The 16,358-nt window shown below is 39.1% G+C and overlaps 1 protein-coding gene across 5 annotated transcripts in view; it reads right to left on the bottom strand.

Moving 5' to 3' along the window:
- LIN7A (lin-7 homolog A, crumbs cell polarity complex component) overlaps positions 1-16,358 on the bottom strand; it is a 318,473-nt gene that overhangs the window by 190,481 nt on the left and 111,634 nt on the right. For 4 of the 5 annotated variants that reach the window (XM_082419003.1, XM_082419000.1, XM_082419002.1 and 1 more), the window contains exon 3: positions 5,934-6,052. The exons of the other annotated variant lie outside the window; for it this stretch is intronic. In XM_082419003.1, the coding sequence (XP_082275129.1) occupies positions 5,934-6,052 (119 nt within the window). The remainder of the gene's footprint in view (positions 1-5,933; positions 6,053-16,358) is intronic. 5 annotated transcript variants of the gene reach the window in all.

Genomic DNA, 16,358 nt, shown 5'->3' with positions numbered 1-16,358 from the left:
ACATTTTCCACATATTACTGGTGGAAGGCATGGCGGTGATAATTCTCAATCTATACATCCCTCCAAAAAAAAAAAAAAAAATCTCATCGGAAACTAAGGGCACTTAAATAGCAGACTGATACATTCCAACTATTTCTTCTATGTTGATTATACCTTCAAGTCTATAAAACAAAGAAAACCCTTCATAAAGAACTGGTGTGAGACTTAGATGGGGTGGGAGGTAGTGCTGGAGGGTTAATGAGCTCCATCCTAAGGAAGAAAAAAGAGAGTAGGAGCAAATGGGAGATAAGCTAGAAGCAAACGTAATCTATGACCAAAGTGTCTCAACATTTAAAAATGTATGAGCCATCTAATGGGCATTGGTACACTATATCAGATAATAATTTCACATAGTTTTAAAAAGATTTATCACAGCTTACTAAAAATACAACATAGTTTTTAAAAATTAATTTTGTTTTATAGCAGTAAAAGGGTTGATACTGCTTATAACCTTTTTCCAAGGTAAATTTGGCTTGATGACTATTTTATTTTTTACTTTTTTTTTTTTAAACTATGAAAATGGAGAGGCATGATTTAATAGAAAACATATTGGAGTTTGATGACTATTTTAGTATCAGTCAGGATAGCTTGAGTTTTGCTGTGGTACCATAACCCCAACATCTTGGGGGCTTAAAGTAACAAAGGTTTACTTCTTGCTGATCCTACATGTTCATTAAGAGTTAGCTAAAGCCTGCATTTCTCATTTTCCCACTCTGTAATCCAGGCTGATTGATCATTTATCATATAAAACATCACTAGTCATATGAAAAGGAAAGGGAACATAGCAAATACTGCAATGACTCAAAGGTTTCCATGAGGAAGTGGCAAGCACCCTTCCACTCACATTTCCTTAGTCAAAGCAGTCGTCATGGGCTTCCCTGGTGGCGCAGTGGTTGAGAATCTGCCTGCCAATGCAGGGGACACGGGTTCGAGCCCTGGTCTGAGAAGATCGCACATGCCACGGAGCAACTGGGCCCGTGAGCCACAACTACTGAGCCTGCGCGTCTGGAGCCTGTGCTCCGCAACAAGAGAGGCCGCGATAGTGAGAGGCCCACGCACGGGGATGAAGAGTGGCCCCCGCTCGCCGCAACTAAAGAAAGCCCTCGCACATAAACGAAGACCCAACACAGCCAAAAATAAATAAATAAATAAATAAATAAATTTATTAAAAAAAAAAAAGCAGTTGTCATAGCCACATGTAGCTGAAGGGAGGATGGAGAAGTCCAACTGTAATGTGTCCTAAGAAGGAGAGGAGAATTGGAATATTTTTCAATAATCCACTATCACAGAATGATAGCTTCTATGTAGAGCTGGTTTTATTTTCTTATTCTATAGTTCTATTGTATATAGAAAATACTAGCACATACCATCTGGTGATCGGCCAAGGAAGGCAGTTTTGGGTAACTATGTCATTCAGTTCTGTATATTTGGTTCAAATATGCAAGCGACAGGCATAAATGTAGGAGTAAGTCCTCACCACGGTCTGCTCTCAGCCGCACAGCATACACCAGATCAGTGAGCATATCACTCTGGAAAGCAGGAAGCCTGAAGGCTTTAAAACTTGGAAGCTAATGTTAGTAAATAGATGGCTAATTCTGTTTGTTCATGTGTTTTTTTTATCATTTTAGTTTCAGAAGTAATTTTTTGGTATTCTGTTGCAGAAACTGGATTTTCTCTTAAAATATGACCATTCATATGCTATTGATTTCTTACTCTGAAGCACAAGAATATAAAGTGTTGGGAAAAAGTCCATCTTTTGGCCATTGAGCTATCTGAACGGCAATTTAATTCTCTTAGGAAATTATCTTATCCAAAACTCAACATTTTATAATCCTTTTATTTCAACCCTTATTTTTCCTTATATTTTAATTTATAAGTTTGGGTCATTCAAGCTAATTAATACAGTAATGAACTGAAACTTGAAGAAGCCACTTAAAGCGGCAGAGATGATTTTTACTGGGAATCAGTAGCACAGATTTTTAAATTTCATCTCTCATTCAAAACTTTGTGTTAACTTTCTTTTGTCAGCCGGTACCTCTCACTTTGGAAAAGCAGCATCACCTGTCACCCCATTTCTCTGCCATGTACTCCGAAATAACTTGCACCGAATAGGTACAATTGAATTATTAATCAGGTCCTGTTAAGATCACTGAGCAAAAAAACACAAGCAAGGTAAGTACTGCCAACTACTATCTGTATTCTGTGAATAAAGCTGGGTGTGGATTATCATTCAAGTGCAACTCATTTATTAACAGATCAATGCCTTTCTTAGTTGTATACATAGATGGTCTCATTTCAGTACTGATCTCAACAAAACTTTTTCAGTCTTTGTTACAGAGTACAGAAAAATAGTTAAGTAGAGAAAACACCTAATCTCTTTTAATCATCCACATTCATTAAAAAACAAAATAAAATTTCATGAAACTATTCTTCCCATATAAGTGCTGCACATATGCCAGAAGCTGATTTGGTGGTTTCATCCAAATGTAAAGCAAAATATGGGATTGCCTCAACATGAAACAATAACTACTGTCACACATGTGTACGGCAAAAACAAAACTGGCAATAGCTTGTCCTGCTTTCTTTTAAAGCATAATTTGGGCTTTACAGTCTTGTTGGCAGTGGTGTGACCTGTACCTGTTTTTGCTCTGGTAAGTGCAACTAAGAAGGGTGCCTCTGTAGTTCTTGTTCTTTTCTCCAACTGTCCTGACAACATTTATAACTTTCTCACTGGAAAGTGTTAACTGGCAAATATTTCTGAAAAGCCAAATAATTTAACCACAGAAATTCTGAGCATTATTTGAATAGGAAACCAAAACTTCAAAGGTTTCATGCCAGCATAACAGGCAGTACCCAAGAAACCAGGAGTGAAATTAGATGTTATTTTCAGGTATTCATCATCTTATGTCATTGTACTTCCTAGTTGTACTTTATTGGCTTGTGGATTCACCTGTCTGGCAAAATGTATTCATATTTTATATTTTTATTCAAGAAATTTTCACTAGATGGATTTGCAATATTATTCAATGATTCAGAATTTTTGTATACATATAGGCTTCACACTTTTATCACTACTTCCCACAGTTAGTATAAAACAACCTCATAAGAATAATAAAAATCCCAGACGTAACAAATATAAACAATACTATGCAACTGGTATGAAATGTTAGCCGAGATGAAGGGACCAAATCAATTTCTATATAACATGTATTGCCTTTAAGAACAAAATTATTACTAAGGACGGTGCTGTGAACATAAAATTAATCTTCTTAGCCCAAATTTATAAAATGTAAGGTAGATAAATTATATCATCTCTTTTTCCCCTCTGAAATTTTTGGACTGCTTATAGATCAGTTATAGATTTGCATGGACCACTAATGATAAACATAGCACACTTTACCACAGAGTTCGTAAGATATATTTATAATGCCTATACAATGTCTCCATATTTCTTTTCATTTTTTTTTTTTAATCCCATCCTCTTTTTCCTTACCAAGGTCTTTAAAGAAGAAGGCCTGTGTGTTTATGTGAACAGATATCTATATCGCATTTACATCTCCAGCATCAGCTTCTCCTCTAAGCTTCAGACTTAGATACCTGCCAGACATCTTTACATGGATGTCTGAAAAGGACCATCAATTTACTATGCCCAGAACAGAGCTCTTGTATAGTCTTCTCCAAATCTGGTCCACCCCCAGAGATTCCCACCTCATCATATCACCACTGATCCGACTTTTCAAGTCCAAACCTAAGAATCCATTGAGACGCCTCTCTCTCATCCATATATCCAATATGTCAATGCTTATTGTCTTTATTCTCAAAAACATACATATCGAATTTGACAACTCCCCACTACGTGCGCTGCTGTCACCTTGGTCCAGGCTGCCATCATCTCATCTCTTACTTGACCTACTCCTCACCTTACTACTGGTCTCTCTTATTTCTACTCTTGCACAGACACTTGTATTCTCTCAGTAGTCAGAGGAATATTTGTAAAAAGCTAATCAGGTGAGGTCAAAACTCTCCAAGGGCTTCCTATCATGCTTAGGATAGAGTCCGGTGTTCTTACCATGGCCTGCGAGGCCTTGTGTGATCTGCTCTCCAGCTGCCTCTAGGAAGCCTACCTTCCTTATTTCACTGTTCCTTCCATGGATTGAGATAATTCTTGCCTCTGTGTTTTTTCACTTGTGATTTCCTCTGCCTGGAACACTATAACCCCCTGATACCTGTGTGACTTGTTCCGTTACTTCAATTAGGTTATTTTCTGACCACCCTAATTTAATAGAGCCCTATCCGTACTCCCTTAATCCTGCTTTATTTCTCTCCATAGTCTTGTCACTTTCTGATATTGTATTATATATTTATTTATCATCATTTTCTCACTGGAATGTAAGTTCCATAAAAGCAGAGACTTTGCACTGATCACAAGCCAAATTCCCAGTGAGCAGAGAGAGATATCTGATGGTTCCTATTCTTTAGTTAGTTCTGTGGAAATAGAAAGGTGATAGGATATCTAAGATGAAAAGTCAGCCACCAAATCTCAGGGGAGTAGCACTCTGTGAATGAAGAAGAGAGTATATAGGGGACTTAGCCTTAGTCTACAGAGTGACTACAGGAGGCCTGTGGAGTTTCTACATATCTTATACCTTTCCCACTGAGCAGCTGATGGCCGAAAATTCATACACTTTGAGGAAGTTTCTTTCAGTCTTCAGTCAAATTCATCGATTAAAGCTTAGAGATAGAATTATGGTTATTTCCTTAAGCTGTGCTCATTATAAACAAAAATTAAGTAGTTAACAACTTCACTTAATAAAGATTTAGCACAAGCACAGTCTAAGTCAAATCCCAGCAAAATCCAAATATTAACCACATTGGGTAGGCTATGGTTTAAATATGTAGTGAGAGAGGTCTTGTGTGTCTCTGCCTTAGGCACTTGAGGTTTTTTCACTTAGTGACAACTCATAAACTAGCACTGTTGAGGCATAGAATATGCATTACCCACAAGTAGAGTTGCAAAGAGGAAGGGAGGTTGATACAAGCATTCCTTGAGAGGTGTATGCCCTCTGCTACAACAAACTCTCCTGGCAGTCACTGGGTTCAGCTGGCTTTGGAGAGGATGACAGTACGTAATTCACTACTGGGGACTTCTAGCAGGACAAATATGTGGGATATATGGACTTCAAGTGCTAATTAATGAATTATTATTTAGTACCTGATAGGGAAGGGGTGATGGGCTTACTGAATAAAACAATGTAGTGTATATATCTTAAGTGAACATCTTGTAACCAGTGAAATTCATTAATTGATTAGTCAATTCCACCACCAGTCAATAAAAAATTCAAATAGTCATTTTAAACACACTTGTTTCACCTCAGGCTTCTTGAAACTGTTAACCAGGAACGCATTATAAAGATTTGTTGAAGGGCATATCAGCCTGTTCAATTTCCCCTTATTGCACTAGACAGTAATGTCTGGATAACTATAACTTTAGTCAGTAGGAGGCTGCTCTTTCAGATTTACCTGAGGAAGATTTAGCTGAGTGTTCTTTTAAGAAAAGCTCAGTCCCCATTAATTATGACTATTTCTACCTGAATTTCCAGATGACTTCATGTGACTGCTAAATAGTTTAGACTACAGGCCAGAGTCCCCTGCTGAGGCAGTCACTTCATTGGTACCATAAGATCAACATTTGGTTTTATATGAATGCATAAATCCTAACTGAATCTAATTTTGGAATTTAGCAGACTAAATTATTTTTATCATCGGTCCAAGCAGTTAGAAAGCTAAGATGCAGTTACAATCTTAACTGTTTCAACTGTTTGTGTGGAAAAGACGTGTTTTCTATCCAGAAGACATATGGTAGAATATAGTTATTAAAAATCTTAGTCTCATACCTCTCGAATAGCAGTACAAAACTCACTCTGGAGCACTTTTTTGAGGGATTGTAGCTTGTGTACTGGTACTTCTCCAGATTCCTGCAGTTTTTCCAGTAATTCAATTGCTCTGGCAACATCTGAATGAAAAAAAAAAAAAATCAAAATGGAGAGACATGGAGTAAACTGAATCTCATCACCAAAGTTCCATCATTTCAGTGACAATGAAAACAGTGACAATGAAAAGTAAGTGGAATTAAGTGCAAAATGAGAATTTACAATTCATAGCTTATTGATCTCATCTTTTGATAAAAGGTCATTTAAATCTGTTCCACACAATTTGTCACTTAATACATCTTCCTTAATGGCATTTCTCATAAGTTATTTCTGTCACACAAATTAGTTTGAATATTCTTTCAGGAAAGAAGAGCAGGAAGCATGTCTTTTGTATATTCTGATACTCCAAAAACCAAATGAATCCTGTCAATTTTACCTCTGAGATGTTTTTTTCAGTTTTTCTTTTAGCATTCCACATTTATCACACCTGCATTTTTACATTTATTAGTATGATGATTTGATTAATGTGCATCTTCTCCACTTGTCAATAAACTCCTTGAGGGTAAGAACTTAATTGGGTTTATTCACCACTGCAGCCCCAGAGACTGGTGTAATTTATGAGGTTGACACCAGGCTATGGTCATTTAAGTTTTAAGGCCCCCCTTTATCTTGGGAACAATTAAATTATACTAAGGATAACCAGCCTAATAATGCTAGGAAATTGGGCCTTATGGACAGTGCCAATATATAATTTCCCTGAAAGATAAGGACTGGTAGAGAACAGACTAAGTCAGATGACCTGGGGGTATACTGGGCCGCACCTAATGGAAGAATAAAATTAATTCTTACTTATGACTTTAATAATATTGCTAGCTATGTTATTTGAACCTTGCCTGTTTTACCAGATTGTTGTTTCTTGCATTACCAAATGTGTCAATGAGGCTCTGACAAAAATATATAGTTCTATATGAGATCAATGATTGTAACAGTGTAACTCCAGATATCACAAGATGCAACAAGAGGGGATTTTTTCCTGGACTGCAACAGACTAGTAAGACAGACGGTCCAGAGACTTTTGGCTACTGTTAATAAGGTCTAGTCCAATAATAGCACATAGAGTGGCCTATCAAAAAAATCTTTGCCAGACCTGGGAATGAGCATTCCTAGCACTGTGGGACAAAATGGTCATGAAATACCTCCCAAACCATGGTCGAATTTATGACAATGAGGGGGCCCTGCCACCTACAAATTGGCACTTGCCATCTACCTCCACAAGTATCAAATTATGAGCTGTTGCAGCTGCTGACTTTCAACACCGCCTGAAAGGAGTTCAGGGCAGAGATCGATAATGAGGCCCTCTGTGCTTTGGGAAAAACTGGCAGAACAGGTCTTTAGATAGTTAGATATTTTCAGGAGAACATTTTATGAGCCCAGTTCTTGCATCTCCTCATATCTAGAAAAGCACTAAAATCCTTCATGGTGGTGTCTGCTCCATGTGACTAGCAGTAATTTTCACGGGACTAGCAGAAACCTTCTCCAAAAAGTGCTTGATTGCATGTATTCCCCCTCCACAAAAATCACATATATATTGACCTTCCCTCATACCTCTTTGGAGCAGTTTCTCAGAACTATCTGAAATGCTGTCTCCCGGGCTATAGTCCTCATTTTGCCCCAAATAAAACTTAACACACACACACACACACACAAGTTAATATATCAAGAAACATAGTCTCTTATAGCCATAGCTCTAAAATTCCCAGGATGGTTTTGTATTGCCAAAAGAAAATGATATGATGAAGGCTACTTTAAAAATACTTATGGTGATCTCTTCTACCTCTCTTGCTGGAGTCAATAACTCACTGAAAAGTCACTTAGGCATTTATGTATAGAATAGAGATTTTCAATTCCTAACTGATTAACTCCAGCAAGTATCCCGTATCCCTGCCATCAGATTATAGATTCATCCATCCATCCATCCATCCCTCAATTTGTATTCCTATTAGACTTGGCGCTAGGCTTAACAAGACACACTTCTGAATTCACAGCTAAATGAGAAAAAAAACATTAACAGTATAGCTACCTATAATAAAATCTCTACCACCTCTGAATTAGGGTGGGGTTGGTATAGGTTTATGTATCTAACCAAAGAAAATAACCAAAAAGTAACTTTAATGGAGACTCTCCTTTGACGTACTGCCAACTGATTGCCAATCGTAGCCCAAGGAGGCATAAATCCTGCAATCAGTAAGACTCTGCCAGTTTCAGAAGTCTGTCCTTTGATACATACACTGAAAGTCAACATAGTCAAGTGTACCACACCAGCCACATCCACAATCAGTAAGATACCAAGCTAAGAATTGTATGCATTTCTAACTGCATGAAAGACTCTACCTAGATGCCAACAGGCACTTGGAACTCTCAACATGTTTAAAACTGTGCTCATCATATTTTTTTCCTGAAATTAGCTCTTCTCTTCTTATATTCCATATTTCCATTAATAGCATCTCCATCCAGCCTGTCTTCCAAGCTAGACCATGGCATCATCTTTCACATTCACCCCCACGTGCAATTAGTCAGCAAGTGCTGTAGGTTCTATCTCAAAACGCCTTTTGAATGGAAACCCTTTGCTTCATTACTTCTCTCCTGAGGTACTGGAACATCTCCTAACTGCTCTTTAAGTGGCTTTTCTTTTACAGCCCACCCTCCACTCTGCTCCCAGAGTGATAAATCTCATTATTATACTCCCCTGCATAAAACCTTCTCTGGCTTCCTACTGCCTAAAGGGTGAAGTTCGGACCACTCAGGGGTACATACAAAGCCCTTAACAACCAACCTCTTATGACTCATCTCTAGAAACCTCCTCCTGCCCATCCTATACGTTGACCATCCAAAATTTTCACTATTCTAGGACATGCCACAGAACACCATGTCTCTGTGACTTTGTACATATCATCTCCTGTTCCTGGAATGCAAGTAATTTATTCATCCAATAGTGCCAGGCATGGGAGACACTGTGGTAATAGAGACAGATGGTTGCTCTTGCTTTCATGGCATTTATAGGTCTGACGGATCACAGATACCCAACAAAGGGGGCATGAGTTATAAAAGCAGCTCTACAGGCTAGTACATGGATGTCTAACCAAGACATTTATCGTCATCCAGGAGGTCAGGGAGGAGCTCTTTGTGAAAGTAACAGCTCAGCAGAGCCCTGAGTAGGAGGTACAGGTGAGGAAAAGGAGAAAAAAAGTTCCAGGCAAATAAATGCAGATTGAAGTCTTACCAAGAGAGTGTGGGGCATTCACAGAACTGAGAGTTCAGTATGGCTGAAGCTAAAAGCAGGCCAAGAGTAGCAAGAGATGCAGTAGAGAGAAATCATATCACGGAGGGTGTGTTAGGTCATGTAGGGAAGACTTGGCTTCAATAGCATCTCCTTAGGCATGTCTTCCCTGACTCTCCAAGGCCGATTTAGTTGCTATCATATCCATGATCCTAGAGTCCTTTGTTCACTAATCCATTGTAATAATTACTACTCTCTGCTATAGCTCTTTTTGCATATATGTCTCCATCCTTCACCCTTGCAAATATATTAGCTTCTTGAGGTCAGGAACAGTATCTTATTTGTTATTATATCCATAGTTCAATGAGGAGTACTTGACAAATACTAGGTGTTTATATTTGTTGAATGAATGATGGATTAATTAATGAGACTAGCTAGAAAGGCAGGGGTTAGAGGTCTCTGTCTAGGTGGACATATAACTAACTTCTCCTGAGACTAAACCTCCAGATCACTATCAGCCGTGATCAAGACTGGCTTGGGTCTGGTGGGGGTGTGGGGGAAGGACGCAAGCCTGAAACCGTAGGCTAAAGGGTACCACGTGACTGAACTAGAAGAAGTTCAGAGAAGCTGAAAGTGACTATTCAGGAGTTCTCACCCTGGACTGCACTTTAAAATTACCTGGAATACATTTAAAAATTATTTATTTATTCCCCCATTTTATTGAGATATAATTGACATATAACACTGTATTAGTTTAAGTGTACAGCGTAATGATTTGATATATGTATACAGTAAAATGATTACCACAATAAGTTATTAATGCCTGAGACTCACCCCAAATGAATTAAACCAGAATATATGGAACAGTGGTTCTCAATCTTGGCTGCAGACTGGAACCACCTGGGGAGCTTTAAAACCCTTGGATACCTGGGTCTCACCCCAGAGATTCCAATGAGATTGGCATAGGGGGAGGCCTGGGCATTCGGCTTTTGAAAGCCCTCAAGGTGATGCTGAAGTGCAGCCATGGTTGAGAACCACTGGTCTAGTTGGCATGGGTAGTTTTATAGCCCTATTTAATTCAAACGTGCATGCAGGGTTAAGAACCTCTGCTATAAATCAATGGTTCTAAAACATGAGTGTGCCTAAGAATTACCTGGGGAAATGTATTAAAATGTAGGTTCCTGGGCTTCCCTGGTGGCGCAGTGGTTGAGAGTCTGCCTGCCAATTCAGGGGACACGGGTTCGAGCCCTGGTCTAGGAAGATCCCACGTGTCGCGGAGCAGCTGGGCCCATGAGCCACAATTACTGAGGCTGCGCGTCTGGAGCCTGTGCTCCGCAACAAGAGAGGCCGCGATAATGAGAGGCCCGCGCACCGCGATGAAGAGTGGCCCCCGCTTGCCGCAACTAGAGAAAGCCCTCGCACAGAAACGAAGACCCAACACAGCCATAAATAAATAAATAAACAAATACTTTAAAAAAAAAAAAAGTAAAAGTCTATTAATTTAAAAAAAAAAATGTAGGTTCCTGACCCCTGACCCCCACTTGAGGGAGGTTGATTCAGGAGGTATGAGGATAGGGCCCAGGAAACTGCCTTTTAAACAAATGATTCAAGTGATTCTAAAGTTGTTTCACAGACCCCATTTCAAGAGATAGTGAACAAAATGATGGTTCAGGTTTCTTTCAGCCCCAGCATTCCAGAAACTCTTGCATTTTCTATTATTCTTTGATACCCTGTAGAACAGGATACTGAATGGGATTCTTCTGGAAGTCTCAGAATTACTGATAAAAGTCCATGAATGAAAGTAATTAGTGTTAAGTACCAGCCCCATCCTGAAACAGTGCTCCTAGCAAAGGCTGCTCACCTGGATCACCTGTGGAGTTTTAAAACCAGCCTGCTTCCCCAGACCAATTATTCAAAATCTCTAAGTGTGAGATCCAGTCATGAGGTTTTGTTTGTTTCTTTGTTCTTAAACTTCCAGATGATTCCTATGACTATCCAAAGTTGAGAAATAAAGTTCAAAAAAGAGCTATCAAAGAAATTAGACACTATCCACCACATTAAGACTTATTCAAAGCTGGGTCGGCCCTGTTACGTAATGTAATACCATAGGCCTTTTCCAGTCCTTATTAAGAGGTAATTGTGGGATTTCCCTGATGGCGCAGTGGTTAAGAATCCGCCTGCCAACGCAAGGGACACAGGTTCGAGCCCTGGTGCGGGAAGATCCCCCATGCCACAGAGCAACTAACCCTGTACGCCACAACTACTGAGCCTACGCTCTAGAGTCTGCGAGCCACAACTACTGAAGCCCGCATTCCTAGAGCCCGTGCTCTGCAACAAGAGAAGCCACTGCAGTGAGAAGCCCGCGCACCGCAACGAAGAGTAGCCCCTGCTCTCTGCAACTAGAGAAAGCGCACACGCAGCAATGAAGACCCAACACAGCCAAAAATAAATAAATTGATTTAAAAAAAAAAAGAGCTAATTGTGAGATGAAAGAAAATTCATGAAGAATTGTTAAGTCATTAACTTTGGACAGAATACTAGGTCTTTTGCTTCTCTTCCGTTAACCAAGCGAGGAGTGTTCCAAATAGAACCAATTGTAGCCATTGGGGGTTGCCTGCAGAGGGAGACTAGAATCCCTTTCCTGGTGACACAGGCAGCGGACATGGTGATCTGCCTGCCCTCTGCCTATCTGATCAGAGGGAGAGAACTGGAGAGTGGTGGCACTAGAGTATGAACCATCTTGCTGGCACCTACCCAAGGGAATCTAGCAGTATGAGGTCATGGGGTATGTGGCAGTTGGTAAAAGCCAAAACAAGTCTAAAAACTAAGAGTGAGTGAGATCAGGTCCCTCCAGCCCAGGCCTGGCTGGTGCTGCAAAGATGTGGTGAGTGATAAATTGGATGTTAGACTGGAGCTTAAAATGAAATTCTGATTCCCTTTAGCTCTGTAAAAGTACCTGCAAGCCAAGGTCTGGAAGGAAGCAAAGGAAGCCTTTGAGTAAGTAAAATACTTGTTCTTAAAATGATTGCAATAAAGTGTGTATAGTTTATTTATGAGTTCCCTTAGGGCTCTTACTGAGAACCTCACACTTGTTTTATGAAACTATTCTACAAAATTTGGTTACTAATACAGAAGTCTGGGTTTATCAGGATAGCTCAGAAGAAATATTAGATAACGACTGGGGAGGCTGCCTGACAAACACAATGAAAGCAAGAAGATCTCACAGTTTTTTTCTGAAATGGACTTGTCCTCTGGTCTGCCAACTCTCAAGCTCATACCTCCACCATCTATCCCTAATCACTGGACTGCCAGGGAATTCCCTGGAGAGCATTTCAATAATAGGGAAGAGTGTTTCTCAGCCTTGGCTACCCACTGGAATCACCTGGGTTAACTGAAAAACAAAACAAAACAAAAAACAGATACCTAGATCCTACCTACATATATTTCTGATTTCATTGTTCTGGGATATGGCCTGGGCATTAGTATCTTCAGAGTTCCCTAGTGATATAATGCATGACCATGCTGAGAATCACTGATATGGCCTCTCAAGGTACACCCCAGGAAATCTAATAACAATGTTATACTTATTGCTGTCACGTACAGCAATTGCCAATTGCTGTCACGTACAGTGTTTAGTATGCACGAATTTTAAACATTTTCCTTCTCTTAGCACTATGAGGTAGGTACTATTATCTCCATTTTACAGAAAAGGAAACTGAGACCCATAGAGTTAAAATTACTTCTCTGAGGAAAGAGCTAGTAAGTTGTAGAGTTAGGATTTGAATCCTGGCAATATGGCTCTAGAATCTGGACTACATTTGAGATGTGTCTCAGGAATCTATATTGTTAAAATCATTCTCAGCACCACTTCTCCAACGTTGTTAACAGAGATTAAGCTAATCTGATCAACAAATCCTTGCTTGAGGGCTGAAAACAGTGGTTCTCAAATTTTAGTCAACAACAACAACAAAATAACCCTGGACCATTTATTAAAAATTAAGATAAAAAAAAAGAGGCTGAGGGTGAAGCTTTGAAATTTGCTCTTTTAGTAGTCATCTCAGATGGTGCTAACGCAGAAAGTGGTTCACAAATGCACTTTAAGGTTACTGATAGTTTAATATGTGACCCAGAATAAAGTGAGTTAAAGGCCATCATTTATTCATCGTTTACTTGCCTTACTTAGCTCATCTTATAAAATCCTCAAAAATATATAAAAGGATTACTACTGTTCCTATTGTATAGTTAAAAACAAAATAAAACAAAACAAAAAACCAACTAAGGCTCAGAAAGATGAATTATCTGGCTCAAGGTTACACAGCTAGTAGGGCCAGGATTTAAGACCAGATGTGTTTGACTCCAGGGCCCATGCTCTTATTTATTTCTCTATCCTGTCATGGAAAAGGGATTAGAAATAAAACAATAAAGGTATGGCAAACTTATTTTTTAAATATAGCATCATCGCAAACTGAGGCAAACAGATATAACACTGCCCAAAGTTCTGGAAGGTAACCCTTCAATACATTACAGTATAATCAATGTGCTCATATTGATAACATATTTTAATCATTAAAAATGATCAAATCATCATCAACTGCCTGATGATAGTAAGATAACATATTCTGGAAAGACTTCCTTTAAAATAGTTGAACATTATAACCAAAAACAATAAAATATTGGAACTTAAGTGGGATGAACTTCCAGTCATCTGGAAGAGTCCAATTATCATCTTCTCTTTCCTTAATGATGACTTTTTATTAACTTGGCTAACATTTAGACTGCAGAATTTAACCCATGACTCATCTGCATCTGGAACTTGGATGAAGATAGAGCTGGGTCATTTAAGGCATACTGTCCACTAATTCCATAAAAATGTATTGAGTACTATGGCAAATAATATGAATTATCTACCCCAAAGTCATCTAAAACCCTCATATCCCTTGCCTTCTTCTACTACAAAAGCTGGAAAGCCATCATACTTCTCCTTCCAGACTCTTCTGTCATTTGGCCAAGTTGCTGTAAGTGTAAAGTCACTGGGTATGGCTTCCAGGAAGGCTTTTTAGATGAACAAAATGCTGGCGTATGCTTCAGCTTTTTGGTCTTCGAACCCTTACTCTTTCCCCATTCTCTTGCCAGCCTTAAATGTGCCTAGAGGTGAATCAGCCATTTTGTGATCATGAAAATGGCTGTCACATGCTAAGGCAGGTGGAGTAGGAAGAAGGAAGGGGCCTAGCCCTTCATGTCATCACTGAGCTGTGTACTGGCCTTGAACTGTGCAACCCCATGATTCTTGTCTATGAGACAAATATATGCTTTACTGTTTGGTTCCCTGTGACTTGCAACCAAATACAAACTAACTAATACCAGAGGAAATGACTTCAAAGGCACTATTCTAGCAGGGATAAGGTTGATGTTATTGAGAAACTGGAGTCACATATGGTGGTCCTTTGAATAAGATAGCCATGGAAAGCCTCTCTGAGGAGGTGACATTGGACTGAGACTTGAATATTGATAACAAGCCAGCCATATGAAAATCCGAAGGAGGAATATCCGAAGAGAATAGCAAGGGCAAAGACCCTAAACTGAGGGGAGCAAGCCTACATATTAGAAGAACAGACAAAACCAGTGTCAGTGGAGCACAGTGTGTAAGGCAGAGAGCAATAGCCACCATGGTGTACTGGTAAGTGATTAACAACCAGCTCTCCAAAACACATGGACGAAACAGAAAAAGCCCTTATTTGTAGCATTTTCTGATTTCTGTAGTGTAAATACTGCTACCACGACCAGTTTCAAGCTACCAACATGATACCACTGGCTTGAAAAATTCTTGACTACTCAACGCTCAGCTCTCACAAGGCAGAAAGTACCAATTACAACACACCACTGTATAGGAAACACAGTTTGAGAAGTAAACAGGGGTTAGATTTTATGCAGATTTTATAAGAAGGTTACATTTTGGTGTAATTACTAAAGAAAGCCATTGAAGAGTTTTTGGCAGAAGAATGATATGATTTGGTTCACATTTTATAAATATCATTATGACTACTGTTTGAAATGTTAGTTACAGTGGGTCAAGGATATACACAGGAAACCGGTTAGGAGGAAGGCTATTACAGTGGCCTTGGCAAGAAATGGTGAAAGCTTCAATTAAATGGTGGCAGCGCGGATGGCAAGACGTGGACAGCACAGGTGGGGAGAAGAAGAACCAGTACCCCGAGGAGGTGCACAGCTGTATGGTGAGGTCTCAAAAGAACGTCTCTTCAGCAGAAAAGGATTTATTAGTGAATACAGTCACATGCCTTAGCCTGTTTCATCAATAATTGTGTCTGCCTCTTTACCCGTAAGCAGATGGTGTCAACAAGTTTAACAAGTAACCAGAATAACAAGGGAGAAGAAAAGTATCACCACCCTGAAGACAAAATTATTTTAAAAGCACATAATAAGAGTGTGGCACTTTCTCCTGTTAGTCTCCTCCTATCCATTGAAGATCCCTCCATTCAGCGTCAATTAGGGATTATATAAAATGTTTTAGCACTGCACCAAGCAGTTGGAGAATATGGATATAAACCTAAAAGTCAGAGACCTGAGAAGTATAAAATGTGGTAATGCTGATTATATACAGTTATTGTGAGGTCTGAAGGAGAATGTAATTACGATGAGATTTTCATATAGAGTACCTGGCACGTGAACTATATATGACATCTATACCATCTTTTCTTTTAACCCTTTCTTTCTGTGGGTCCTCACTTCCTGTTCTATTAGTGGAACTATTTGAAGAGGAAATGTTAAATTATAGGAATGAAACTATGCTACTCAAATTTCCTTTGAAAAGGTGACTAGAGGTCCTCTTTTTAAAGACATACTTGACCAACAGAGTTTAAGTAAAATGGCTATGGACAACTGAATCTAGCCGTAAGTTAGTATTTCATGTACAGTATTGTAGAAGTCATTATTAAGTCTACATTTTAAATAGTGTACATGAAATACTGACATTACTAGCTTCATGATGTATCTAAAAATTGGACCAAAGAATGCTCAGTTTAAAAGTCTAATGCTGCACAACAGAGCATGTGTACCAACAAATTAAAATAAATGGCCAATAATGTTTTGCACTT

Source organism: Balaenoptera physalus, assembly GCF_965194825.1.
Source record: "Balaenoptera physalus genome assembly, chromosome: 13".
Taxonomy (NCBI): Eukaryota; Metazoa; Chordata; class Mammalia; order Artiodactyla; family Balaenopteridae; genus Balaenoptera; species Balaenoptera physalus.
Note: the sequence above shows the minus strand (reverse complement) of the source record. Positions and strands in the feature narration are given on the sequence as shown.